Below are 26,634 nucleotides of genomic sequence, written 5' to 3'. Positions count from 1 at the left end.
AGCATACAATGCTTTTTCACCAGTGTCTGCTGCACATTGCTTTGGAACAGTTTCTTTCAGGGAAGGGAATCCTCTGTACAGCTCCTTCTCGGAGCAATTCACTTTTCAGTACCAAAAAAGAAGAAGTTGTTTTGGGCCCTTGTGCCTGCAGGAGGATGTTTGAAGATGTGAGGCAAAAGACTGTGGTGCAAAGAAAGAAAGAAAGAAAGAAAGAAAGAAAGAAAGAAAGAAAGAAATGCTGGCTAAAAAGTGGAAAATGCAAGAACTACCTATGGTGGAAGAATGGCAGATGAAGATGATGGAGTTTTCGGAGCTAGCTGACCTAACCGGAAGAGTCCGCGACCAGAAGGAGGAGGAGTATCAGGAAGAATGGACAAAATTTAATGATTATTTAGTTAAATATGTTAAGTTAATTGGAAACAGCTTGCAGATACTTGATTGGCTTAGGATTTTATATAAGCTAAGTGATGAATTAATATGTTCAATCTCAAAATGAAAAGATTTAAGGATGTTAATGTTCAAGTTAAATTTATAAGAACTATGATTTGGAAAACCGTTAAAAGGATATGCATTGAAATTCAACCAAGGGGAAGCGAGGAAGTCACTTGACAATGTTAATAAGTGTAATATTAATAAGGTTATGATTTATGTTTGTTTATTTGTTTATAATTTTGTGAAAACCAATAATTTTTTTTGAAAAAAAGAAAAGAAATGCTGAACATTAATTCCATCCCTATACTGGGTTTTCAAATTTTCCTGCTCCCTGGTGTTTCTACATACGGAAAACTCTTTTGCCTTTTATGCTTCTTTGTTAGGGATCCCCTCTGCCGTTTACAAACAGCCACAGGTATCTTTGTCTCTGAGCAAGCAGGCCAGGCGCCCTTTGCCCGGCTTAATCAGTGCTATGGAACTGGCTGGGACTTTGGCACAGGAAGAAGCAGGGAGCGTTGACCCAGCGCCGGCTCAGAGTTAGTGAGCCATCAAGTGATGTGGCAGGCGGACTTTGACAGCTGCCTTTGGGGACGAGAAGGACTGAGGCCGGCATTTAGAGCTGTAGCTGGTGGTCTCACTTTTAACCAGGTGTGGTGTGTCTGTGTGTGTTTGTGTGTGTAAACAAGCTCACGTGTTGGTGGGAATATTGTTGCTCACCCCAGGATTTATCCTGGAACATCCCATTGAAGCTTGGTTTGCTCTGCCTAGGGTGTGGGTGTGAAACAAAAGAAAAAACAAATTGAGTCCGTACCATTTGCGCAGGGTCAGATGTTAGGACTTGCCGCAGATGGGTTGACAATGATTAGTAGTGCAAAATATAGAGGACATGGGTTCCTTTAAAAAATGGTCCAGCAGGGGAAGAAATACCTTTTGTTCTTACAGAACCTGGCATTTAAGATTTCTTCGCAGGTGTGTTTTGAATACAGGGATGTACTAGTTGAGAGAGCAACTAAGTGTTCAGTTCCGTTCTCACTTCAGTTATGAATTTATTAGTTGGTCGTATGCCAGCCACAGTTTTACAGGACTGCTGTAAGATGCTGAAATAGTGTATGTGAAGTTCTCTGAGGACTTAAAAAAGGTGCTTTGTAATTCTTGTTGTTAAATGTTGAGATCAGTCATGTTGAATGCTGTCCATTCAGTGTTCCTAGCTTGTCAGAACTCTGTGCCTAAAATGCCAACCTCTGAACAAACTCAGTGTTCAAAATAAAGCAAAGTAAAATACGTGTTTACACAGACCCATCTTTTGCACCAACTCATACAATTTTAGTGCATTTATTTAGACACCGGGTATTGAACCTGTGACCTGCCCTGCCACTGAGCTTGTCAATGGGCTTCCTTGCTTTTTACACGGGAGCCCTTTGCAGGCTACTGTCCATGTGCTCTAATGTGTGTCTGCAGGGAACCATGAGGCATGGAAACCTTGGGATATTTTAAAGACGGGCTGTTTTTGTTGCGTCACCTCTCTTAAAATTATGCTTATCTTTGCAGGAAGCCGAAGCAGGTTTGGTAAGGAAATCTGAACGAAAGCAGGCCCTGCAGAAAGTCCAAGATGGATCCTTGGGTCCCACGGCAGCAGCCCCAGCCACAAGGGAGACATGTTCCCCACATGGAAGGCTACGAGAGGGGTCCATGGAGGGCAGTTTCCCATGGCATTCCACCGCCTCAATCCAGGCACAGCAGTGAGTGGCTGTACCACCATGAACCCTGGGCTAGGCCTCAGCCTTGGCCAGATGCTCGAGTAGAATACCACCATGCTGCCCATCACCCAGGACTCCAGGACTATAGGAGGCCAAACTCCAGAGCAGAGTATTATGAAACTGGCTATCCCAACCGGTCATATTCAAGGTAAGACCTCTAAAGCCCTAAACGGCCTCGGCCCAGTATACCTGAAGGAGTGTCTCCACCCCCATCGTTCTGCCCGGACACTGAGGTCCAGCTCTGAGGGTCTTCTGGCGGTTCCCTCATTGCGAGAAGCAAAGCTATAGGGAACCAGGCAGAGGGCCTTCTCGGTGGTGGCACCCGCCCTGTGGAATGCCCTCCTACCAGATGTCAAAGAGAACAACAACTACCTGACTTTTAGAAGACATCTGGGAAGTTCAGGGAAGTTTTTAATTTGTGATATTTTAATGTATTTTTAATCTTTGTTGGAAGCCGCCCAGAGTGGCTGGGGAAAACCAGCCAGATGGGTGGGGTACAAATAATAAATTATTATTATTATTATTATTATTATTATTATTATTATTATTATTATTATGACTTGAGAAAGACAACACTCAGAAGGATTGGGGGACTTTGCAGAGAGATCAGCAGAGCTTCTTCTTCCATATAGACTCCTAGCCCTTCTCTGTTTCGTACAGAGGGCCTCAAACATTCATTTATCACTTCAGTTCCAATGTTTGTTTGTTTTTTTATATTAATGCAGCTGTGAGGAACTCCAAATCAGAGCATTTAATCCAAGTAGTTCCAAAGGAGGAAGAGAGGGATAACTATCTCCTCATTTACAGGATCCCTCTAGTAGCTTTCTCTCTCTCTGTGTGTGGGAAATCTACTGGATCTGCAGATCTTTTCTGCTGGGGTGAAAGAAGGAGATTGTGTGTGGGATTTTTAGTTGGAAAATGCCCAGGGAAAAAGAATTATTCAGCCTCTTTCCTGCTGCACTACTCCAAACTAATTTGGGGCTCCCTGTGACCTCAGTAAATAATTTTAAAAATCACTGAAAAAACAATGGCCTGATTCAGACATTGGATAACTATAGGCATTTCCAGCATGGATGATGTAAGGGTTCACACTTGGGTCCCATCCAGCATCATTGGGTACACGTTTGGTACGCTTTAGACCTTTGAGTACAACAACAACATCAAACCTTTATTGCATTAGCATACAGCTATAGCAAAATAAGACAATACAAAAATGCTAGAGACAAGCAACCAAGCAAAATTCAAGGCGATATTGCCGGCGTAATGACATTTAAATTACCCTAAGACAATAATGCAAAGATTTAGTTGCCAGCGCCAAAAATCTAATATGCGGATATATATAAAGCATAAAATGGCCCCAAAATAAGCTCGGCACATTGAGTTTAAAAAAAAAAATGTAATAAAAAGAATTAAAACAGGTCCAGGTCTAGGACACACTACCCTGTCAGAGTAGCCCTGAGTTTCAGAGCCTGCACTATGAAGATTGCCACCCCACGTGAAATTTGGGGATTTGCGTCCACAAGAAGCGATTTCAAACAGTCTTCCTTAGACGTAATGGTGGACGGGATCAGGAGGAGGAGCTTAGATCTTATTGGCTCATAAATAGGGCAGTAGAAAAAGAAATGTATGAAGTCCTCTACTTCATTCATTGTGCATGGACATAGACGCTGAGTAATAGGGGTCTTAGAGTAAATCCCCTGAAGGAAGGCCGTGGGTATAGAATGGAAACGGGCCATAGTAAATGCTCTTCTCAAATTGGGCTCCGTCAGTAGACCTTTGAGTAATTAGCACAAAGGTTGCAGAGCATTTCTTAGCGTCTTTTGTTGAATGTCCTTAGTAATCTCCCTGTGACCAGGATCTCTTCTCTTAGGAGGGTTTCCAGTTGCATGTTCAACCAGATGCATCAGATATTCGAGCTAATTTGACAGAGGTCTAAAGAGGAGCCTGTGCGTCTGAGGATGCTGAGGGGTGTATGTGTGAGGGGGGCACTGTTCACGTTTAAGACTCATGTGCTCAGGCCTTATGTTTTCCCGCTATATGAACAAGCTGTGATGAGTTTTGGCTGTTCTCTCCTCCCCTAATGCATCTGCAGAGAAGTTGGAAGCTTTCACTTCCAGGTTTACACAAACCACAGTTCTCAGCGATGCCCGAATTAGGAAACTGTTGTTTGCTTAGCCAACAACTACCAGACTTTTAGCAGATATCTGCAGGGACCCCTGTTTAGGGAAGCTTTTAATGTTTAACAGACTATTGTATTTTAATATTTTGTTGGAAGCCGCCCAGAGTGGCTGGGGAAACCCAGCCAGATGGGTGGGGTATACATAAATTATTATTATTATGGGCCCTACAGAAGTTGCTGAACTACAGCCCCCATCATCCCTAATCACTGGCCCTGCTGGTGGAGGCTGATAGAAGTTGGAGTCCAACAAGATCTAGAGAGCACGATGTTGGCTAACCCTGATTTAAACTATTTTTTAAAAAATACTATTTATTAAAGGTTTAAAGATTACAGAAGGAAAAAAAAGGAAAGAAAAAATAAACAATGCAAATCAATACTATACATAAAAAAAGAAAAAACAAAAGACACAATACATCAAAACAAAAGCAAGAGCAAAAACAATTAAAAACACCTCCAATATTTCCATATCTCTGTCTTTCATTAACTTGTTTCATCGACCTCCTCACACCTCCCTTTTTTGTGTTCTAGTTATTGATTGTTTCAGCAAATCCTTTCCATCTTTCACTATTTTCTATCATATAATTATCATAATCTATTTTAACCTTATCTTACCATTAATACCCTGAAACTTATTTGTACTTAACTCCTTATAACATTTCTACTAAAGCCATGTATTTTCATTCCAACATTTTTCTAACACTCATTAATTTTACAATGTTTCTATAAATAAATTTTTAAAACTTTTTTCCAATCTTCTTCCACCGTCTCTTCTCCCTGGTCTCGGATTCTGCAAGTCCTTTATATCAATCCATATGGTCCATCAACCTGGTGATCTCCTGTCCAAGGCTCTTAACTCTTTTCCATGTCCCTTCTGCAGAGCTTCTTCATATTTATACCTACACTTTACTTTATCTTCTGCTGATCTTGTTCTTAATTTCCTTCCTTTGGCGCTGAGGAGTAGATCTCGGGGAAGCTCCAACCTAACAATGTCTTTATTCCTTCTCGACTGGTCAGCCCATTCTCCATAATCAAAACTAGAGTCCAAAAGATATTTCAGGACGTGTTTCAATTGGCTTTCTCTAAATTCAAACATAGAAGGCAACAGCTTATATTCATCAAATTGTCTCTGTAAGACTGAGGCTCTCTCCACTTGTATTACTTGAGATTCTAGAATAACTTTCTCCCTCGTCTTCTCCACAACTTGCCATGTCGAAGTAGATTCCTGGATCGATTCCTGAGTAGTTTCTGTATAGATATTCACTTCTTGTCCCAAATCAGTCATTTTTTGTCCCAAATTATCAATTTTAATAGCCATCACATCCATCTTCTCATGAAGCTGTTCCAATAAAGCACTTGTCTTGCAAAATGCAATCACTAAGGCTTCTTCTGTCGACATTCTTGTCCAAGGTCAGTCTCTGATTCCCACGGTCTTTTGTCTCTGCAGCTAGAAAATTCCCCAGCTCCACTCCTGCAACAGTTTCAAAAGCTCCCTCTAGAGGAAACAATTTCTATTTGTATCCGTCCTTTTAAACACAGATCCAGCAGCAAAGTTAGTTTCAATCTTTCAGTTACTTTTGCTCCTTTTTAAGTGCAAAAGGAAGCAATGGAAACAATATATTTCTCTTATTTAACTATCTGTCAACATACGTTTTATTCACAGTCAATGGACTTTCCCAAAACGTCAAACTTACTGACAGCCCGTTCCCAGGTTCAAAACGGTGGTGATTTGTCTTTCTTCACTCTCTCTCCTGCAGGCTTTGGCAATCTAAAATTTCCCCCCTCTTCTCCTGCTTCCAAGGGGGGTTTAATAATTTTAACTGATGGAAATTTAGTCCTTTACAAAAGGCTCTCCAAGACTTTAGCTTGCAGCGTCTTTGCTCTATCTATTTACAAAAGAGGAAGGCGGACTTCCTGTTTGAAACCTTCCCATTTCGGTGCCGAATTAAGATGTTTAAAGGTCCAATTTTCCGTTCTCCTCACGGGTAGTTGTTTAAAGTCCAATTGTCCACAGGAAAAAAGTCAGCGCTCTCCGGCAACGGCAATGCGGCTTCCCTCCGTGAAAGAAGCAGCCACTCACCCCACGTCGCTCCGGACCCCCGAAACTGGGTTTCCCCGAGTGGGGGGCGCAAAAGGTGCCAGCCGAATCCCACGTCCACAGGCTTCTCCCGCCTGTGGTTTTTAATGGGTCTCCGCCTTTGCCGTGGCGGCCAGACCCTGATTTACACGGAGCGGGTTCCTCCCGATCAGAGGAATTCCACCATTGCCGGAGGCGCTAACCCAGAAGTCCCTGATTTAACCCTGATTTAAACTATTGTTCCAGAAAACAAATCACCGTTTGTTCACTTGAAATCACCGTTTGCCCCCAACTAGTTCTCACTAAACATAGTCTGAAACAAACCACAGTTCCCTTAATTTGGATGCTATGGGGAACCGTGGTTAGTTCAGAACTGAAATTGAAAGCTTGTGTAAGAAGAGGAGTATACAAACATTATGCTTGCTGCAGCTTGTTTACATAGCAGAAACCATGATTTCCTGCTTTTTATCTGATTTGGGCCTATGTTATCTCCTATATCACATCTACTGTTGTGGTCACACTGCTTCTTTATCCTGTAACTTGCTCCTGCTCTCGTTCCTGATCTCATTTGCCTTGTCTCCTCTCACAATTCACCCTGATGAATTATAGACAGGCTAGCTATTCACTGCATCAGTGAAGTAAAGTAAGTAGAACATCAACGGATTTATTTGTGGTCTGTATTCATATTTTTCAATGATCAAATACAGAGCTGGAAATGGGAGAGAAGGTCATTTCAATTACCAAGTGGTCATTATAGCCCATTTATTCCCTTCCATAGCAGTTTTTGGAACTGTTTCTGACAGCATTTCCCTCCTGACTTTTTTATCCTCACAAATAACGAGGAATTTAGACAGTAACCCAAAGCAGCTTCCTCCATCTCCCTTTCTGCTCTCTCTCTCTCCTTTGGGCCACGCTTCAGGCAAGGTTATGAAGACCATCACCGGACCTTTGCGGAAGATTATGCGCATGGCGACTACCAGAGATACCCCCAAACCTGGCAGAGTGAGAGAGGTACGGCATTCTCCACAGAAACAAAACTGGTTTAAAAATACTTGATGGAACTGGGTTGAAGAGGAATTCTGGAATTCATTCTGGTGATGTGTGCGTCTGTACATATTCAAAGCCTTCCTTACGCCATGCTTGTTCTCTGCCTCTGTCTCTCCTTCATGGCTCTGTGTTGTAAAAGGCTGCGTACACACCACACACTGAAACCACATTGAATCCCCATTATTTTCCCCAACCCAGAAAATAATTTGTGTGAACTGTGGTTTACCCCTATTAACAAACTACTCTTCCTAGGATTCTTTGGAGGAACTCATGTACTTAAAGACGTGCTTTAAATGTACACAGCCCAACAATTCTCTGTGGCTAGATTTACCATTGTCTCATTTGCTGTGTTCAATGACCCTCCTCATTTGATAAATTCTGGATTTTTTTTAAAAAGAAAAAGAAAAAAAAGACGTCCACCTCAGCAAGAATGTGATTTTTTTGTCTCACAGGCTCAAAATTCTCAGTACTTTTTCAGAACTAGTTCTGAGCCTAAATGTCACCCCATTTACAGGCCCTGGAAGTCCCAGATTTATTTATTTACTAATACATTTATACCTTGAGTTATGCAGGAATTTTAAGAAACCAAAAAATCAGTGCAGTTTTGAAATCGGTGGATAGAATCTAGAAGTTTTGAAAAGTTCAGCCTGTTATCTTGATTTAAAATGATGTCCAACACTATCCAAACATAGGCGAATATTCACTCCTTAATCTGAGGAACCACCATGCACAATTTGGATACAATATAGTAAGACAAGGGTTGCCAACCGTTTTGGATTAGTGGGCACATTTCAAATTTTGAGGGAGTGCTGGGGGTGCCAGTCACAAAATGGCTGCCATGTAGTGGGCATGGCATAACACAAAATGGCTGCCACCGGGAGCATGGCATGACATAGAGTTAGAGAGACAGCTGCCCCTGGCGGCTTACCATGGGAAATGCTCTGCTGGTCCTGATTATGGAGATCTCTCTCTCAGAAAAAATAAACGTGGTAGCCAACACCACTCTCATTTCACAGAAATTGCTTAGAAAGTACCGGCACATTTTGCTGCATAACTTTCTTTCTAGGAGAGCTTGAGACTGGCCAGATGCAAGTGGAAGGCAGAACCAGAGGCTAAAGTGGGCGGGGCACGAGTGTGAATTTTACCTTTATGCAGTAGGTTAGTTTCCACCCACACCCACCCTTCTCCATTCAGACAGGCAAGCAAAAGCATGATCAGAGTCCAAGGACATATTTTAATCTGGCAAAAAACACTCAAGGCAGGCGTATATAAAGGGTGGTGAGGGGACAGAGGGTATTGCTTAGGTGTGAACGTGGGCCAGATGGAGAGGGGAAGGCCATTTTGCCCCTGCCAGGTTTCAGTCGTACATAAAGGTAAAGGTAAAGGTACCCCTGCCCGTACGGGCCAGTCTTGCCAGACTCTAGGGTTGTGCGCTCATCTCACTTAAGAGGCCGGGAGCCAGCGCTGTCCGCAGACACTTCCGGGTCACGTGGCCAGCGTGACAAGCTGCATCTGGCGAGCCAGCGCAGCACACGGAAACGCCGGTTACCTTCCTGCTAGTAAGCGGTCCCTATTTATCTACTTGCACCCGGGGGTGCTTTCAAACTGCTAGGTTGGCAGGCGCTGGGACCGAACGACGGGAGCTCACCCCGTCGCGGGGATTCGAACCGCCGACCATGCGATCGGCAAGTCCTAGGCGCTGAGGTTTTACCCACATCGCCACCCGCGTCCCTTCAGTCGTACATAGACCTTTCTTAATCTAAAGGTAGATTTTGAGTGAGCCTTTGACTGAGCCTAACAAATTATAAATGTTCCTCCAAGCATTTGTGAGTTGATAATCCTGGCGCCTGGGGTGTAGCTTACTGTTCTACTGTGGATTCTGGCACTTTTCCGTATGGTTTTATTGGAATTGTTTTGTATTATAGTGAACAGACCTTGTATCATTGATGAGGGGCAATATAGAAATTTTAAGAATGAACAAACACTTGTAAGTTCCGGTGTGTAAGTATGTGCACACACGTTGCCTATGTTTGTGCATTCACATGTGTAAAAAACCCTCTGGTGTACATGACTTTAAAAGGCCTCCAGTAATCAGATGTACTTTGTTTCTAAGCATAGCCCCTTTGACAACAAAAGGCGATCGTATCTGGTGTCTCCAAGGTAGCTTTATCAGTTTTTAAATGTTTCAGATGCCTGGAGGTAGAGCTGCTCCTTTTTATTTTCTCTGAGTATGTAGATCCAAGACAGAGAGATACCTGGGGCGAAGGTACAAATTACTGGGACCAGAACTATTACAGAGATCAACATCGGGTAGAAAGCAGCGGCTTTGCAGAGCATCACAATGGGACTCCAGTTTGGTAAGGAAATCCCATGAGCTGACCCACCCAACTGGGAAATGACTAAGATCTCCTTAATCCAGTGTCTGTGAAGGACACTTGGTGACTCTCTGCTCTTGCAGTGTGCCTCAGGGAAGCACGTTTCCCCACAGGAGGCTCCTGAGACCTTTGCCAGGTGAGTATAGTCCCGGGATGTGCACTCTGCAGGCCAGTGTGGTGTAGTGGTTAAGAGCAGTGGACTCGTAATCTGGTGAACCGGGTTCGCGTCTCCGCTCCTCCACATGCAGCTGCTGGGTAACCTTGGGCTGGTCACACTTCTCTGAAGTCTCTCAGCCTCACTCACCTCACAGAGTGTTTGTTGTGGGGGAAGAAGGGAAAGGAGAATGTTAGCCGCTTTGAGACTCCTTAGGGTAGTGATAAAGCGGGATATAAAATCCAAACTACTACTCTTCTTCTTCTTCTTCTTCTTCTTCTTCTTCTTCTTCTTCTTCTTCGGTCCTGGAGAACTAGATATGTTGCCCTGTTATTTGCAGCAAATCTGAAATCCAACCACTGCAAACATTTCAATAAAGAAAAGTTAGGAGGTCATCTTTAATAGATCCGTTTTTGTTTTTCACTCAAGTAAGACCCTGGAACCCAAACAGCCTCAAAATATGCACAAATGTGCCCTTAATGCGTAATCATGCTCTCCTGTGGGGAGATGCATGAGCTATCTGTGAGAGTGCAGCCAACAGATTTGTAAACAAAATCTCTCTATCTCCCTCCCCTTTTGCTACCCTTCTTCAATAAGGTCTAAGAGGCATGAGTCCTACGAAGACAATTACAGTTCAAAGAAAGATGGCTCCTATGATATAAACTACAGTTATCCTTTGCAACAAGGACAGATTCAGGATGAATTCCAGTGGAAGCTCCAGGAGAACACCAGTGTTCCAGCGCATGAGGTGCGAGCTTTGGGGCTTGTCCAGGGTATCCTTTCTTCTTCCCTCATCCCAGCTGGTGCTACTTTGATAGGCCTGAGAGCCTTAGAAAGCAAATGCCAGCTTTAAAGTTCTCTGTAAAGGGTGTTGCAGTTCGTTTTCCCTTTGCTTTCGTCAAGACCATCTTTCCTTCTATTCCGCCTCTTCCCCGCTCCTCTTCTCTATTGTAGGTTCCATTGCCTGAGGAACCAAGCATGCTCCTAAAGTATAAGGAATCGGGCCTCAGCTCAAGTAGCTATGAGCTTAGCCAGTACATGTACGATCCCTCCAGCCACTACGAAGCAGCTCCCTCCAAGGACTGGAGCCCCATTCAGGCAGGTAAGGTATTCCAAAACCAGCAACATCTGGTGTACAGGTGACCAAGGCATTTGCCAACACCTCGAGTCTAGCATCAGGGCCACCACCGTGCATTCTTTCTTTGCATGGATTTTTCTTCATCCCTCCAATCTGACCCCCGATATAGGTTTTTAATCTGGTGTTGTTATTGTGCATGTTCAGCCCTTTTCTTTTCAACATTTGCATTGTAAGACACCTTGTGAGTGTTGGGATGCGTCCAAGGGAACGGGGGCAATTGGCAGACCCCCAGCTGGCTCCAGCCCACCGGCCGGTAGCTGGTCGAACTCCAGTCCTCGGTTCTGCATCAAAAGGTGCGACTCAGAGCTTCAGAAGCCTTTCAGAAGCTGAGCACGCAAGCCAGCAGAGATAACAAACTCTTCGCGATGGATTGGCGGACAGAGGTATATGGAAAGCATATTTACAAGCAGTTTATTCAGCATAGATCAAGACAAAGAAAACATGTCTGCTCTCCTTCATGTCTAAGAGCAAGAAGCATAAGGCAAAAGCTATACACAAATGGAAGTTCCCAGCAAGCTGTGCTGGAATGTAAGCAGACATGTGACATACAACAGCTCCACACATCTGTTTAGGTGAAATGGAACATCAGTATCCTAACATCCTCCCGCTTTCTGTGTAACCTGTATTACCTGTGGTTTAATCCGCAGGAATTTTGTTTCCTGGCATGTAGGACACTTGAATGAGTCCTTTCTGAATACGTTAAATAAATAATGCTATTTGTGTGTGTCTAAACATGGGAGTGTTCCCATCACCTAAAAGAGGGGTGAGGTTTGAGTTTAAAAGCAGAAGGATGGTGCAGGAGCAGATTTGCACAAAACCCTCCATTTGCCTGTGAATTACCTCCAAGTTCTTTTCTAACTGGTGTCAGAGCTCAGCTGGAGACAAAAACTATGATGGAGAAAAGCTGTGGGAAGGTTTGGCAGGAGTAGTGATCTGTACTTCTCATCCATGTACCCTTTTTGCTTGTGAAATCACATCCTTCTGTGAGACTGAGTCAGTTCTTTGTTTAGACACATTGAACGAGAGGCATCCTTCTAGTCTGGGGCTCAGAGTCTGGCAGGAGGCATGTCAAACAAAGGTTTACTTCAGTCACTTACTGGATGGCCCCCATTTTTGTGTGGATCTAAAACAGAGATCTCCAAACTAAGGCCCGTGGGCCAGATAAGGCCCCGAGGGACTCGTTTATCCGGCCTGCGGCAACCCCCGCCGCCCACTGCCACCGCCTGCTCTTACTGGTGCTACGCAGCTACCCACTTCCGGGTAGGAGGAGCACCGGAAATAGCTTGTGCACATGCGCAAGTGTTATTTGTGCATGCGCATGCGCAAGCGTTATTTCCAGTGCACATCTGGGTCAAAGGAGGCCCATGCACATGTGCACAAACTATTTCTAGTGCTCCTCTGACCCGGAAGTGTATCGGAAATAGCGTGTGCGCACGCCTATGGGCATGCGCTTCCCCACCCTCCGGCCCACCATGTGATCGGCGCTGGAGACACTGGCCCGAGGCACAGTAAGTTTGCTGACCCATGATCTAAAACAAGGAAGGTATAACCTGTAGCCATCCATTAGTGGTTGAAGCACAACTCACAACATCACTGATCATCGGACGCACTGGCTTGGCATGGATGGAAGTTGTAGGAGTCCAACGAGATCTGGAGAGTGCCAGATTCCACAGCCCTGATCTACAATAATGTGTGATGCAGGGGCCACACTTGCCTGTAAAGCTCCCACCTTCCCAATGCAAAGAGTGCACCTGCCCAACATGTGTCTGAACTTGGCCAAACTCTTTTTGTTTGCATCAGCTTAGAATCATAGAATCATAGAGTTGGAAGAGACCACAAGGGCCATCGAGTCCAACCCCCTGCCAAGCTTCCTCTATGTCTTTCCTGCTTTCTGTTGTTGAGTTGAGTTGAGTTCTGTTCCCTTCACTGTCACCCCCTATGACAAGGCAGTTATTCTTCCTGCCTGCTTTCAGATTTACAGCTCACTGAGCAGCTTATTTGATGTGCGTTTTAGCTGGCTTGCTTTCTTGTCAGTCTGGGATCAGCCTCTGGCCTAAGCCAATGACAAGTCACTAACGGTCCCGGTCTTGTCATTTAGCAGAAGACCTGCCAGTTCCTCTTCACCCTGTGGCACCTCTGAAGTTTCGAGTCCCCCATGTACCTGTGTGCTTTGGAGCTGGGGGGCAGCTGGTCCGAGGATGTCCTAATCACCCAGCAGATGGGCAACCTGCTCTTGTCGAAATGCACAGCCTGGAGGTAAACATTAACTTGCCCCTTGGAAGTGAGATGATTGTTGCAAATCTGCCCTCCGTTGCTTTGACAGTTCTTTCTCCTGAGTCTTGACTTCACTCTTTCATTCCTGCCTCACCTCTCTCGTCGTTTTATTTTGCTGTCAGTCAGCTATGAGCCTTGTTTTAACAATTCCTTTATCTGTGGATTTGGGAATGTCTTAGAATCATAGAATCATAGAATCATAGAGTTGGAAGAGACCACAAGGGCCATCGAGTCCAACCCCCTGCCAAGCAGGAAACACCAGCAGAGCACTCCTGACATATGGTTGTCAAGCCTCTGCTTAAAGACCTCCAAAGAAGGAGACTCCACCACACTTCTTGGCAGCAAATTCCACTGTTGAACAGCTCTTACAGTCTTCTTTGTGCTGGCCCCTCCCAACATCAGCCTGTCCCCTGGTGTTTGCTTAAAGCGTCTTCTAGACACCCTCTGATTTCCAGCTGTTTGGCAGAAACACCCAACATCCATTTCAAGGTTCATCACAATCAGTAGAAACATTCTCTTTAAAAGGAAGAAAGCAGAGATTCTGCAGGCAGCTGGGAGAATTCATATTGCAGACCCTATTCTGTGACCCCCTTGCCATGGGGATTCCTATGAAATAGCTTCTCTAGTTATTAAGGGGTCACAAATATCATTGTTCAAATCTCTCCACCATAAATTTACTAGGTTGCCCCAGACAAGCCATTACCTTTCAGCTTCAGCTGATTTACTGAATAATATTGTTAGGGCTTGTCTACAGAGACATTTTCTATGTGTTTGTAACTGTTTTTATTTGCATAGCCCACATCCCTCGATGACACCAGTCTCCATGCTTTGCCCCTGTATATGTGGGCTTACCTGAAATGGGGATAAATTGGGGGAAACTGGGCTCCAAACAACTCCCCTCGGGATTGCAGATTCTTTGTTTTGGTGTTTTGGGGCAGTTGTCAGTTGTCACTTTCTGGTACTCCTCTTTTCAGGCCTACTACTTCTTTCTTTCATTTCTTATAATAATAATAATAATAATAATAGTAATTTATTATTTATACCCCACCCATCTGGCTGGGTTTCCCCAGCCATTCTGGGCGGCTTCCAACAAAGTATTAAAATACAGGCTGTGCTTGTAACTATTTCCTGTGTGCTTCTGAATGGAAGAATATACCGTATTTTTCGCTCTATAACATGCACCCGACCATAACACGCACGTAGTTTTTAGAGGAGGAAAATCCATAGGCATGCCACCCGTAGGCATTCCCTCCATAACACACACAGACATTTCCCCTTACTTTTTAGGAGGAAAAAAGTGAGTGTTATGGTGCAAAAAATACAGTATATTTTTCCTTTTAATCCCTCAGATTAGCACGAACCCAGAAAACTGCACAAGCCAATGGCATCTTGCGCGCACGCACGCGCGCGCGTGCACACACACACACTTCTGATCCCTCAGATATGCATAAAACCAGAAAGCTGAATTTGCAGTTGCCTGATTGTGTGCCATAGGAAGAGAGACAAGGGCAGGAAGATGTTCAAAGAGCTTACGCAACCCTAGATGACTAAAACAAGCACAACATAGCATACTTTCTACAACCACTTTAGCTACAGTGAGTGCAGACAATTATCCGAATCCCACTCACTGACTCTTTCCTTGTTTTCCAGGTGATCCTACATGATACAGCTGAGCAGGAAGAATTGAGAGCCTTCCCAGGACCTCTGATCAGGTACATGACCTCTGAAAGAGTACAACTTAAGTTTTCATTCTCACACAGAATCATAGAATCATAGAGTTGGAAGAGACTACAAGGGCCATCGAGTCCAACCCCCTGCCAAGCAGGAAACACCATCAGAGCACTCCTGACATATGGTTGTCTAGCCTCTGCTTAAAGACCTCCAAAGTAGGAGACTCCACCACACTCCTTGGCAGCAAATTCCACTGTCGAACAGCTCTTACTGTCAGGAACTTCTTCCTAATGTTTAGGTGGAATCTTTTTTCTTGTAGTTTGGATCCATTGCTCCGTGTCCGCTTCTCTGGAGCAGCAGAAAACAACCTTTCTCCCTCCTCTATGTGACATCCTTTTATATATTTGAACATGGCTATCATATCACCCTTTAACCTCCTCTTCTCCAGGCTAAACATGCCCAGCTCCCTTAGCCGTTCCTCATAAGGCCTTAGCCCTGAGGCAGCCCTACTCTGAAGCAAGCTGAGACGTCCCAGGCAACAGGCTCTGGATGTTATTGATGGGTAGCAAAATGGGAGTCAGGGGATCTGACTCATGGGGCGCTGTGTACCAGGGTGTTCAGCTGTGCAAGCCCCACTGAAATGAATAGGAGCACACAACTCCTCCTTTGCGGCTCTTCTTTGTTTTCTTGTGACAGAAAAACTGCCCAGTGAATTGTGTTCTTTGTCAATCAGAGGAAGGGTGCTGGTTGGATTTTCTGTTTCAGGCACTAGAGTAGCCCGAAGAAAGTGTTTCATTTCTGCCATTTGGGCTGCAGGAGGCTATTTTAACATGTTGTACAGGTCACAGTGCTCTAATTATATGGGATTAGAATAAAAAGTTGAGGGTGAGGGAAGGTGAAATAAAAGTTCTCCGCCTCCCCCAAGTAGTTGTCATGGTGAATGCTCTCTTAAACTGTCGCTATTATTTGATTCTCCTCACACCTGGGCAAAAGCCAGAGGGTTTGCTTATGCATTCAAATTATTGCATTGATTGCTGAATTGTCGAGAAGGGTGCTCAGTCACTGTTTTCTGGACGGATTCAGTCATGTAGCTACACATTCAGGTTGCACAGTTGCAGTTAATTGGGAGGTCTTGCACAGTAAGCCAACTTCCTTGCAGAATTGGACTTTTTGCAGTAAGGAAAGTGATGGGGGAAAGGCCTCGGAGAGTTGTGGGATAACACTTGCTTCAACAAGAGTGTGTGAGTGCGTTCAGTTTGGAGGGGTCACGTCGAAGCCTTTGGAAATGTTATATAGCAGGAATGGGGAATCTTGCCCTCCGCAGCCCTCCAAACCTCCAAACCTACCCAGTCCTCGAGATCTGGGCCACCTATGGATCTGAAAGTCCTTGCTCCCCTTTCTGCTCTTCCAGGGAGGATCTGCACAAGGTGGACGTGATGACGTTTTGCCAGCGCAGAGCAGCTGTGGCCTGTGACCTGGACTCCAGCCGAAGCAAAGATTCTGCCTTGCTTTGGAAACTCCTCCTTCTCCTTTGCCGGCAGAACGGGGTGTGTATCTCCTACGGGGCGAATCTTTGCAGAGATAAGTTAGAGAGCCCGGCTAGCAAACCCCTTTGTGGTGCAAGTTTTCACCAACTTCCTCTGCTAAGACTTCACCTTTATCCCTCCCCAATCACTTTTGCAACTGATATCTGATGTCTTCCTTGGTGTTGGAGTCTGTATGTGCAGTGTGGACCCAGACCTCTGGGAAGTGAGTGCAGGTTTCCATTGATTTTGGGAAGATTTCTCAATGTCTGGTGTCCTTACGTTACCCTTATTTTCCCCAAAACCCTAGAAGAAAGGGCATGGTATTTGCTCTTCCTTCTCAAGTGCTCAGCTTTGAGGTCTGGGTATAATACCAGGCAGACCTTTTGGCCTTTTCCGGTAAAACCTGAAATAAATTTGAATCATGTGCAGCATGAACTTGAAACTGTCGATCCTACGTTTTATATTCAAAATGTCAGAAGTGTTAAAATGTCACCTTTATTTCCACTTTTTAAGGAGAGGGTTTGGCATAATTGGCACCATGCAATATGCATGTCTATTTAACAATCTATCCTGCTTTTCACCGGTCAAGACCCATAAAACGTTATGCAAATAAATAATAAATTAAAGATGTTAAGAAAAGAACGCATAGCAATTTGAGAATTTGTGTAGTGTCAGTACGCAAGTTTCAGGAGTTTGAGCTGTTTGTTGTCCAACTAAGTAAATTTGTAAAAATTTGCAATGTTTGCAATTACGTCTGAATCCTGTAGCCGCTGTGCTTTCTCCTCGTCCCTTTGCAGTCCATGGTGGGCTCAGATACAGCTGAGCTGCTGATGCAGGACAGCCGGCGCCGGGAAAGGTACAAAAGGCAAGAGCCAGCAGCCAACTTGATCAACCTGACGGATGAGGAGTGGCCCGTGCAAGGCTGTGGGACTCCAGATCTTCTCACGGGGGAGATTGTCCCAAGTGCCGCCACACCAGAGCAAAGAGTGGAGAAGTTCACCAAACTCCTTTTTTACGGCAGGAAAAAAGTAAGCCGAAAGCTTATGTCTTCTGTGGCAAGTTTTGTGGGTTTAATGTACAGAAAGAGGCCTGGATCGCACACATACACATATCCCAGTTGCATCAAATGATTTCTCCTGTGTCTGAGCCATCACAAATTAATCACTGCAGCACAGAAGCCACTTCTGCTACAGCTATGTTCACACCAGCAAAATAAGTGCATGCCTGTTACTTTTCAGTGGTGGCCTCCCTTACAGCGTTGCTTGTAAGTATCAGTGAAAAGCAAAGCACTATGTAAAAACTGTTAACTTTGGTTGTGCTTTGGGTACAGAATGCCCCAGGTTCTCTTATTGGCACCTTGTACAAAGGATTTGAGGTAGCAGAGCTTGGAAAGACCTTTGCTTGTGACCTCGGCCAGCTACTGGCAGTCAAGGCAGACAATCCAATGGTCTGATGCCCAACGGCATCTTCATAATTTGTTAGTTTTGTAAATAACTATCTTGTTAAATTTTAAGAAGCACTTAGGTTTTCACATCTGTAAAAGAGCACCTGTTTAAAATTGTGCAATACAGAAATAATAAAGCAAAATGTTATTAAATACAGGAAAAAAACAAAGGGCACTGGTGAAAGCACATTATACAGTTCTTATAACGAGAAGATTAAAGCATTGTATGTTGAATAGACATATTGGTGCACATAGGAAATAGAAAGAGAGAGAGGGGAGGGGGCAGGGTTGTCAAATATATTTTATTGAATCATCCATAGTCTTTTGGGTGCTGGATGTGGATTTAAGTTCTGTGAATCATTTTTAACACACATAATAAAATTGTACCACATCACAAATAATTTCTGTTTTGCTTTGCCCTCTTGCCACTCTTAATTGGTGTGTAAGATTTTCCAGTAAGGCTGTCTCCCATACTTTGTTGAAGCATGATAAAAGGTTAGTCCCAACTAAGTCTTTCCAGTGTCTGGTGATAACAGGCCTGGCTGCTTTTAGCAGATGTGACACCAGCTCTCTACAATGAGACGGTACATCTTCATTTTCAAATAAACTTACAAGTGCCATCTGGAGAGAAAGGGTAAATGTATACCTGTCCCTTGAAAAATTTAAATCCAGAATGGTTGTATTTTGGCACAGGGCCACCACAAATGCATGTGGGTACCTGTTCATTGGCATTCACGTTAGCGTCTTGGCAATGTACTGTATGCCAGCTTCATACAGTGGTGCCCCGCAAGAAGAATGCCTCGCAAGACGGAAAACCCGCTAGACGAAAGAGTTTTCCATTTTGGAGGTGCTTCGCAAAATGAATTTCCTATGGGCTTGCTTCGCAAGACGACAATGTCTTGCGAGTTCCTTCTGGTTTTTCCCCCTCCCCCCCTTTTTCTAAGCCGCTAAGCCGCTTATCAGCTGATCCGATCAGCAGATAAGCCGCTAAAAGCCGCTAATAGCGCTAATAGTGCTAATAGCGCTAATCCGCTAATCCGTCAATGGGCTTGCTTCGCAAGACGAAAAAACCGCTAGACGAAGAGAATCACAGAACGGATTCTTTTCGTCTTGTGAGGCACCACTGTAATTTCATATGAAGGAGTGGACACAGAGCATTCCAGTTTCTTCCCAGTTCTTCTCTTGGACTTTCTGTCCATCATTGATGTCCCTGCCTCAGGTCGACCAATGTCTTGGCTGTGGAACTCAATGGAGGCCTCTGACCACTAAGCCAGCCCTTCTCTGCACAGCCCCTTCTACTGGCTTCTGTTTCTTAGCAATGCTGGAGTGTGGCAGAATACAGGGGAGTTTGATGGAATGTCGAGAGCTGGCTGTTTATTGGTTCTTGCAGGAAGCTCTGGATTGGGCCATGAGGAACCATCTGTGGGGCCACGCTCTCTTTCTATCAAGCAAGATGGACCCGAGGACCTATAGCTGGGTCGTGAGTGGGTATGTAGCACCCACTACCACAAAATCTCTCAGTGCACTTTTCTCAGGATTTCAGCAGGGCCGGCCCTAACATTAGGCAGAGTGAGGCAGCAAATGCTGGTGTGTGCAGAAAACTGTTGGGCCACATTGGAGGACAGAGCTTTGTGTACAATGAGGCCTGCGCTCTGCATCTTGTAAGCTAGCTGTTGTCCTCGGGTGTGGTGGAAAAGCAATGCAAAAGTTCAACTGTCAGTCAACTTCTGTGTGTGCGTGTGCACATGTGCATGTATGAATGAGGGCACCACCTTGTCTGTCAATTTAGGCAACAGAATGTCTTAGACCAGCCAAGCATTTCATCGCTTGCCAAGTCTATTAAAAATGCTTTCTTCCGTCTCGTTGCAGGTTCACTAGCACTCTGGCCTTCAATGACCCCCTACAAACGCTTTTCCAGCTCATGTCTGGAAGGATACCTCAGGCATCCCTGGTACTGATGTCAGCTGCCTTTTCTGCCTAAGTTTCTTGTCTGCATCTAGGATCAGCCATCTGAACCTGTCAGGGCTGGTGGTCCGGGATACACAACCCCAGGGCAGTTTAGACTAAGGAGCCCAAGCCCCAGACAGCAGCTTGATAGGACCAGATGGAAACCTCTTTGGCCCCTTGTCACCTGATCTTTGCTGAACTGGTAGCTAACTACCTACAATAGTAGCACTCTAGCAAAGCAGAGACCAGGACAGCAGTTCTGGGTGGCTTCCAAGGCACTGTGTGTTGCTTGTTCCTGTTTGCGAGGGTCGCTGCTTTGAGACCCCCACCCCGGCACTCTGCAGAGCCCAGTATCAGCTCTTGGTGAAGACCCACTCCATCCTTAAGGAGGTTTATTGTAGAGAAATTATTGGCCAGTCCCCCCCCCCCGTGTTCTCCTCTGCTTTGCCCCTCCTGCTGCCTCTCAAACGCAAAGGCTGCCACCTGAAGGTGCTTTAATTCCATGGTTAGGCACTGTTATTGTTTCCCACATGCCGTTCAGTTAAGTGTCCACAAGACTCTGCTGGCACAAAAGGCTGCTCTTACAGTGTATGAACACCAACCTCCCACCATTCACCCTTAGGAAACCTGCATTTTAGCTGTTTGGATAGATGGTATCTAGCTAATTTCCTAGATTCCATTCATTCATCTATCCATCCAAACAAACAGTTAAAATGCAGGTGTCCTAAGGGTGAATGGTGGTGAGTCTGAATGTGATGTTCTGTTATGCTGTGAAGAGAAGAGGAAGGGCATGGAAGAGCTCAACGGGCAAATTTAATTCACCTCATGTGCCAAAACCTGGCATTCATACAAGGGGGATTGTTTGCTTATTGTTTATAGCTTGCGTCCTGGCCAAAGCTCTTTGAGCATTTAAGAATATCATTTATGCAAAACCAGGTGCTGTTCTGTAGATCAGCCAATCAACAGCATCGAGGCGGAGCTACGGCCACCATTTCCCAGCTTCTTCCAGCCCAGGTTAGGAATCAGGTTGGCATTTTCCAGGTGTGTGTCCCTGCAGCCGATTCCTGGGACTAGGCACGTGAGCAAATACAAAACAGCAGCCACTGCTTTGTTGACCAGGCAAGTGCAGAAGGGCAGGTTTTTATACATGTTAGAAAAATCCTGACTAATGGAGCAGCTTTGTTTTGCCCGCCAGTCCTACGATCTGATGCTGCACTTGCAGCCCCCTTCTGTGCCTGAGGAGGGGTTCCTCGCCTGCATGCACACAGTCTCATGGCCCAGCCCCAGAAGTTGCCAGTCCCAGCTCCAGCATCCGTGGGAGGGCGCCCTGATCGGTGCAGCATTCTGCCTGTAGACGCCGCCATCTTTCTTTCCGCTGGAACCAGTGGAAAGGAAAGCACAGCACAGGGTTGGCTGGGCTTTGTTGCCTCTCCCATGACAGGGACGAAAGCCCTGGTGGTTCCACAAAAGTTCCTTTCGGATCCACAAAAGCCCTGGTGGTTGAGATAGGGACAAATCGGGCAGGTAAGCCCAAAAACCTTGTCCTAAGAGCCAGGATGCCCTGTCCCAAGGTGAAACCCTGATTCAACTTTTTGTAGCTGCCGCTTGATTGCTAGGCACAGAGAGCAGCGTAATGTAATGTAATGTAATGTAATGTAATGTAATGTAATGTAATGTAATGTAATGTACAGTGGTGCCTCGCAAGACGAAAATAATCCGTTCTGTGATTCTCTTCGTCTAGCGGTTTTTTCGTCTTGCGAAGCAAGTCCATTGACGAATTAGCGGATTAGCACTATTAGCGGCTTTTAGCGGCTTATCGGCTTATCGGATCAGCTGATAAGCGGCTTAGCGGCTTAGAAAAAAAGGGGGGGGGAGGAAAAAAACCCCCGCAGGAACTCGCAAGACATTTTCGTCTTGCGAAGCAAGCCCATAGGAGATTCGTTTTGCGAAGCACCTCCAAAACGGAAAACTCTTTCGTCTAGCGAGTTTTCCGTCTTGTGAGGCATTCGTGTTGCGGGGCACCACTGTAATGTAATGGATGACATTTTGCCACCCCTTCCTGGTTCTCTTGCTTAGGCATAGATCCATGTGAATAGGCAGTGGGGGCAAGTGGTTGGGTTTTGTTCTGGCAATGCCTCCTTTTTGCTCCATTGCTCCTGAGCTGTGGGGTGGCGCTGTCATGCCCCGGCTCCACTGCCCGATTTGCCTTGGCTGCAGAGTCTAAGGGGAAGATCCAGCCAGTGGCGTAGCGTGGGTTGTCAGCACCCGGGGCAAGGCAAGTAATTTGCGCCCCCTAACCCGTGGATTTGCGCCCCCTAACCCATGGATTTGCGCCCCCAACCCTAACCCCCAGATGTTGCGCCCGGTGCGGCCGGCCCCCCCTGCACCCCCACGCTACGCCACTGGATCCAGCTGTTCTTGACAGCAAGTTTCCTGGCAGCGTTCTGAAGCGTCTGCCCTAGGCAGGTTCTCCCACCTGTCTCATGGCAGGGCCTGTCCTGCAAAGGAAAGTTCCACAGCGGCACCAGATGCTGACGGCGTTGCACAAAGTCCTTCATCTGTTGGATGCTAGCATGGAGGCAGCAGCGTTGGTATATATGTTTATAGCTACAATATTCTCCTAAGGACAAAAGCCTTGGATTTGCTCCAGGACTCAAGCATTTCCTTTATTTTCCATTCTCTGCTGTGAACTTGTGAACTGAAGCGAGGCAAATCTCCTGAAAGGCAATCTCATGTGGAAACATCTCTTCTGTTTCTTAAACGTTGAGCAAAGTTTAATGCATTTTAATGTTTCATGTATTTTGCGCCCTGATTCTTCCCTCCCTTTTCCCTCCCTCCCCTCTTCGAACGCAGTGCTGCGCCGATGAGAAATGGGGCGACTGGAGGCCACACCTGGCTGCTATCCTGTCCAACCGCGTGGGAGAGGCAGATCTGAACTCCAGAGCCATTGTCACCATGGGAGAGACGCTGGGTGAGGAGACCCACCAAGGACCCACAATTCCAGCTCCTGTTCTCAAGCCCCGAGAGCAGCATGGCTGCTTCCCACACCGCTCCAGCTTCATAGGAACGGAGGAATTGTGAGGAAGGGGTGGGGCCCACTAGGGAAGAACCACAGGGATAGGTCCCAGGCCTAACTTTGGATACTAGCACCATTCTTCCCATGGGATCCCACCTACGCCATATTCTCCCTCCATTTATAATAATAATACTAATAATTTATTATTTGTACCCCGCATATCTGGCTGGGCTTCCAACAAAGATTAAAAACACATTAAAATGTCACACATTAAAAACTTCCCTGAACTGGGCTGCCTTCAGATGTCTTCTAAATGTCAGGTAGTTGTTTATCTCTTTGACATCTGACGGGAGGGCGTTCCACAGGGTGGGTGCCACTACCGAGAAGGCCCTCTGCCTGGTTCCCTGTAACCTCACTTCTCTCAGTGAGGGAACCGCCAGGAGGCCCTTGGAGCTGGACTTCAGTGTCTGGGCAGAACTGTGGGGGGTGGAGAGGCTCCTTCAGGTATACTGCACCGAGGTCATTTCTCCCTCTATTGTTCATTTATATAAAATCTGGTACCTTTGTAGGGCTGGTGTGGCAATTAGTGTTATTGGAGAAACTTATGCAGCGAAACAGGCTATGCAGGCTCAATGATGAAAAGCGACAACACTCGCCAGGAGGGTTATACCAGAAGACCCCTGGTCTCTCAGCTCCGTTATTGGACTGATTGGGGACACTGACTCAGGACCGCTAAGGTCACCTTGGGCAATATTTAGCCACAGCCACATTGGGTCCTGCTTCCCACTGTGGATTTTGATGCTGACGTTCACTATGGAGTTTGCAAACTGGGTGTTGTGCTTGTGTTTTATCAGTGTTAGAGATGTAAGGGAGGGAAAACCCTTTTCAAAAACAAGACCCCGCATTCCCTGTATTACAGCAGGGGTCGGCTACAGCACTTATGGTATAATGCATATCGTAATGTCTTCTTAGGGGACACGGGTGGCACTGTGGGTTAAACCACAGAGCCTAGGGCTTGCCGATCAGAAGGTTGGCGGTTCGAATCCCCGCGACGGGGCGAGCTCCTGTTGCTCGGTCCCTGCTCCTGCCAACCTAGCAGTTCGAAAAAACGTCAAAGTGCAAGTAGATCAATAGGTACCACTCCGGCGGGAAGGTAAACAGCATTTCCGTGCGCTGCTCTAGTGCTCCAGAAGCGGCTTAGTCATGCAGGCCACATGACCCGGAAGCCGTACACTGGCTCCCTCGGCCAATAAAGCGAGATGAGCGCCACAACCCCAGAGTCGTCCGCGACGGGACCTAATGGTCAGGGGTCCCTTTACCTTTACTTTTAAATCTCTTCTTATCCTTCCATGATGCAATATGCTCCTCTTTTTACCTATCCAGCTGGAAAAGGATTAACAGAAGCTGCTCACCTCTGCTACCTAGTGGCAGACGTCCCCTTTGGCCACTACGGAGTCAAAACAGACCGCATGGTGTTGCTGGGCAGTAGCCAGAGGTGAGTGAGAACGGAAAGGTCCAACTTAATTAGCAGCGCTTGGCATTTCTGTAGCTCACTTCAAGCATTCAAAATGGCACATTAGCTCAGCATTACAATGCTGCTCTGAAGCCAGCCAAGTTTCCTTCCCTGTTGCAGACCGGGGGTTCAAAAACGGAGAGCAGTTGTGTCCTTAAGCCCTTCCAGCGAGGGCATGGCTGTGAGATGAGACTGGCTTAGGGCAAAGGGTGCAGACTGGCGAGGCAGAAGGACTTTGCTTGGCCTGCTCTTGCGCCTTTGCCTTGTGCCCCTTGATGTGCAATGCCATGTTGGGTACTGTATATGGCAAGCTGCTGCTTGAGGAGGCATCATCCGCTGTGCTCTTTTGCCAGGCTAACTGATTTTTACTGCCTGGTGGCAACTGATATGATAATACAGTGGTACCTCTGGTTGCGAACGGGATCCGTTCCGGAGTCCCGCTCGCAACATGAAAAGCCCGCAACCTGAAGCGCCGTATCTGCACAGGTTTGTGGTGCGATTTGGCGCTTGTGCGCATGTACGAAGCATGATTTAGTGCTTCTGCGCATGCGCGAGCGGTGAAACCCAGAAGTAATGCTTTCCGGTACTTCCGGGTCACTGCGGGACCCAACCTGAAAAAAGGTAACATGAAGCAAACGGAACGTGAGGTATGACTGTAGAAGGGATGTAGGAACTGGCTCTAGCAATCCTTTTTTTATAAAAAGAAAAGAAAAAAGAAAAGAAAAAAAGAAAAGAAAAAAAGAAAAGAAAAAAAGAAAAGAAAAAAAGAAAAGAATTTTTTCTGATAGGGTTGAGCGGGAGGGCTAGGGTTATGCATGTATAATTACAGCACTATGCCTGTGCAAACCTACACCTATTCATTATTTTCCAAGTTCCTGCCCCAAGGCCTAATGTGACATTTCCATCGATAGCCAGATATATGGGCTTGATACGTTATTGTGGAAATACCAGCTGTGGGCGTGGAGTGTAATGCCACAACCTGGCCACACGAGGTCACTGTAGCTCTAAACTAATCTTAAGTTACGGGATGAACTAAAGCTCACTTTGCCCGCTGTGCAGTATTTAGGAGTCTTGGACGGGAAACTAGATTTACGGCATTTAGCTTCTTCCGAAGCTGAGAGATGGCACTTCGGTATCCAACCAGCAAATCTTGAGATGCCTGTGGTCTCCTTGCCAGCAACATTCCACAGCCGGACCAAAGTTACTCTCGCTGGAGTCAGAGTAGAACCAAAACGAAATTTTGCAATAGGCTTAAATTCAGTACCACCCCTCCCCGAATCTGAACTCAACATTTGGCATTTTAACCTTCATTGCTATTGTGTGCCCTGTTTCTGATATTGTGAAACTGGTGTCTGCACGATAGGGCTGACGTTATTGCGCGTCACCTGTCAAATCTTGTATTTGTTGAGTGAGACACATAAGTCACAGTCCAGTCCTGGCTTCTGCCACATGCCAGCTGCCACTCTGCAATCCTATGATTCTCTGTACACGTGCTTCCACGACCAGTGAGACGGACAGAGGTTTGGGTTGTCTGCGTCTTCTAAAGTGCCCCCACTGAAGTCAGCTTCTTGTAAGGTGAGACACGCCGGCTGCAAACGATTTAGTCATTCACCTTAAGAGGCTCCGCTAAGGTTAAAAATCCAATTTAAAGAGCGAACAGTTCCACTTATGCTAATGGAGCTCTGGCTAGATAAAAAGGAAAGGATTTTAACAATTCATTTCACCTTTAAACCATTCGCTCCTTATTAGAATTACAGGTCTAAACAAGCCTTGCGTCTTCAAGCAACACATGTAACTGACAACTTTGGTGCTGTTGAATGTAGCTCCTTCAGAATCAGGGCATTTGGTGGTGGTGGGGAGGGACACAACAGTTCTCTAAAAGGAAATCTAATCGGACTTTCTGCCACCTCAAAGCTGAGCCTCAACTTCTGTTGCCAGGGGGGATCCAGCAGCCGCCCAGCTGTTGCGGCACTCCCCACGTCCCATGCTGTGCTTTGCACTGGGATTAACTGGTTCAGCTACCTATGGCAACCCTTGGCTTGTAGGTTATCTGCTTAGCATGGGAAATACATAACTTGGACGGAAAA

General features: G+C 45.9%; 1 protein-coding gene across 7 annotated transcripts in view; it reads left to right on the top strand.

Moving 5' to 3' along the window:
• SEC16B (SEC16 homolog B, endoplasmic reticulum export factor) overlaps positions 1–26,634 on the top strand; it is a 56,889-nt gene that overhangs the window by 948 nt on the left and 29,307 nt on the right. For 2 of the 7 annotated variants that reach the window (XM_083507090.1, XM_083507087.1), the window contains exons 1-14: positions 823–1,080; positions 1,981–2,337; positions 7,362–7,453; positions 9,726–9,846; positions 10,616–10,766; positions 10,973–11,120; positions 13,258–13,412; positions 15,081–15,142; positions 16,513–16,648; positions 17,425–17,655; positions 19,462–19,559; positions 19,941–20,022; positions 22,872–22,989; positions 24,418–24,529. In XM_083507090.1, the coding sequence (XP_083363216.1) occupies positions 2,042–2,337; positions 7,362–7,453; positions 9,726–9,846; positions 10,616–10,766; positions 10,973–11,120; positions 13,258–13,412; positions 15,081–15,142; positions 16,513–16,648; positions 17,425–17,655; positions 19,462–19,559; positions 19,941–20,022; positions 22,872–22,989; positions 24,418–24,529 (1,802 nt within the window). In that variant the 5' untranslated portion in view covers positions 823–1,080; positions 1,981–2,041. Of the gene's footprint in view, positions 1–822; positions 1,081–1,980; positions 2,338–7,361; positions 7,454–9,725; positions 9,847–10,615; positions 10,767–10,972; positions 11,121–13,254; positions 13,413–15,080; positions 15,143–16,512; positions 16,649–17,424; positions 17,656–19,461; positions 19,560–19,940; positions 20,023–22,871; positions 22,990–24,417; positions 24,530–26,634 lie in introns of those variants that run through there. The other 5 variants (XM_083507089.1, XM_083507085.1, XM_083507091.1 and 2 more) reach the window with 3 other exon arrangements.

The sequence above is a fragment of the Podarcis liolepis genome (genome assembly GCF_965112155.1).
Source record: "Podarcis liolepis genome assembly, chromosome: 6".
Lineage (NCBI taxonomy): Eukaryota > Metazoa > Chordata > Lepidosauria > Squamata > Lacertidae > Podarcis > Podarcis liolepis.
Note: the sequence above shows the minus strand (reverse complement) of the source record. Positions and strands in the feature narration are given on the sequence as shown.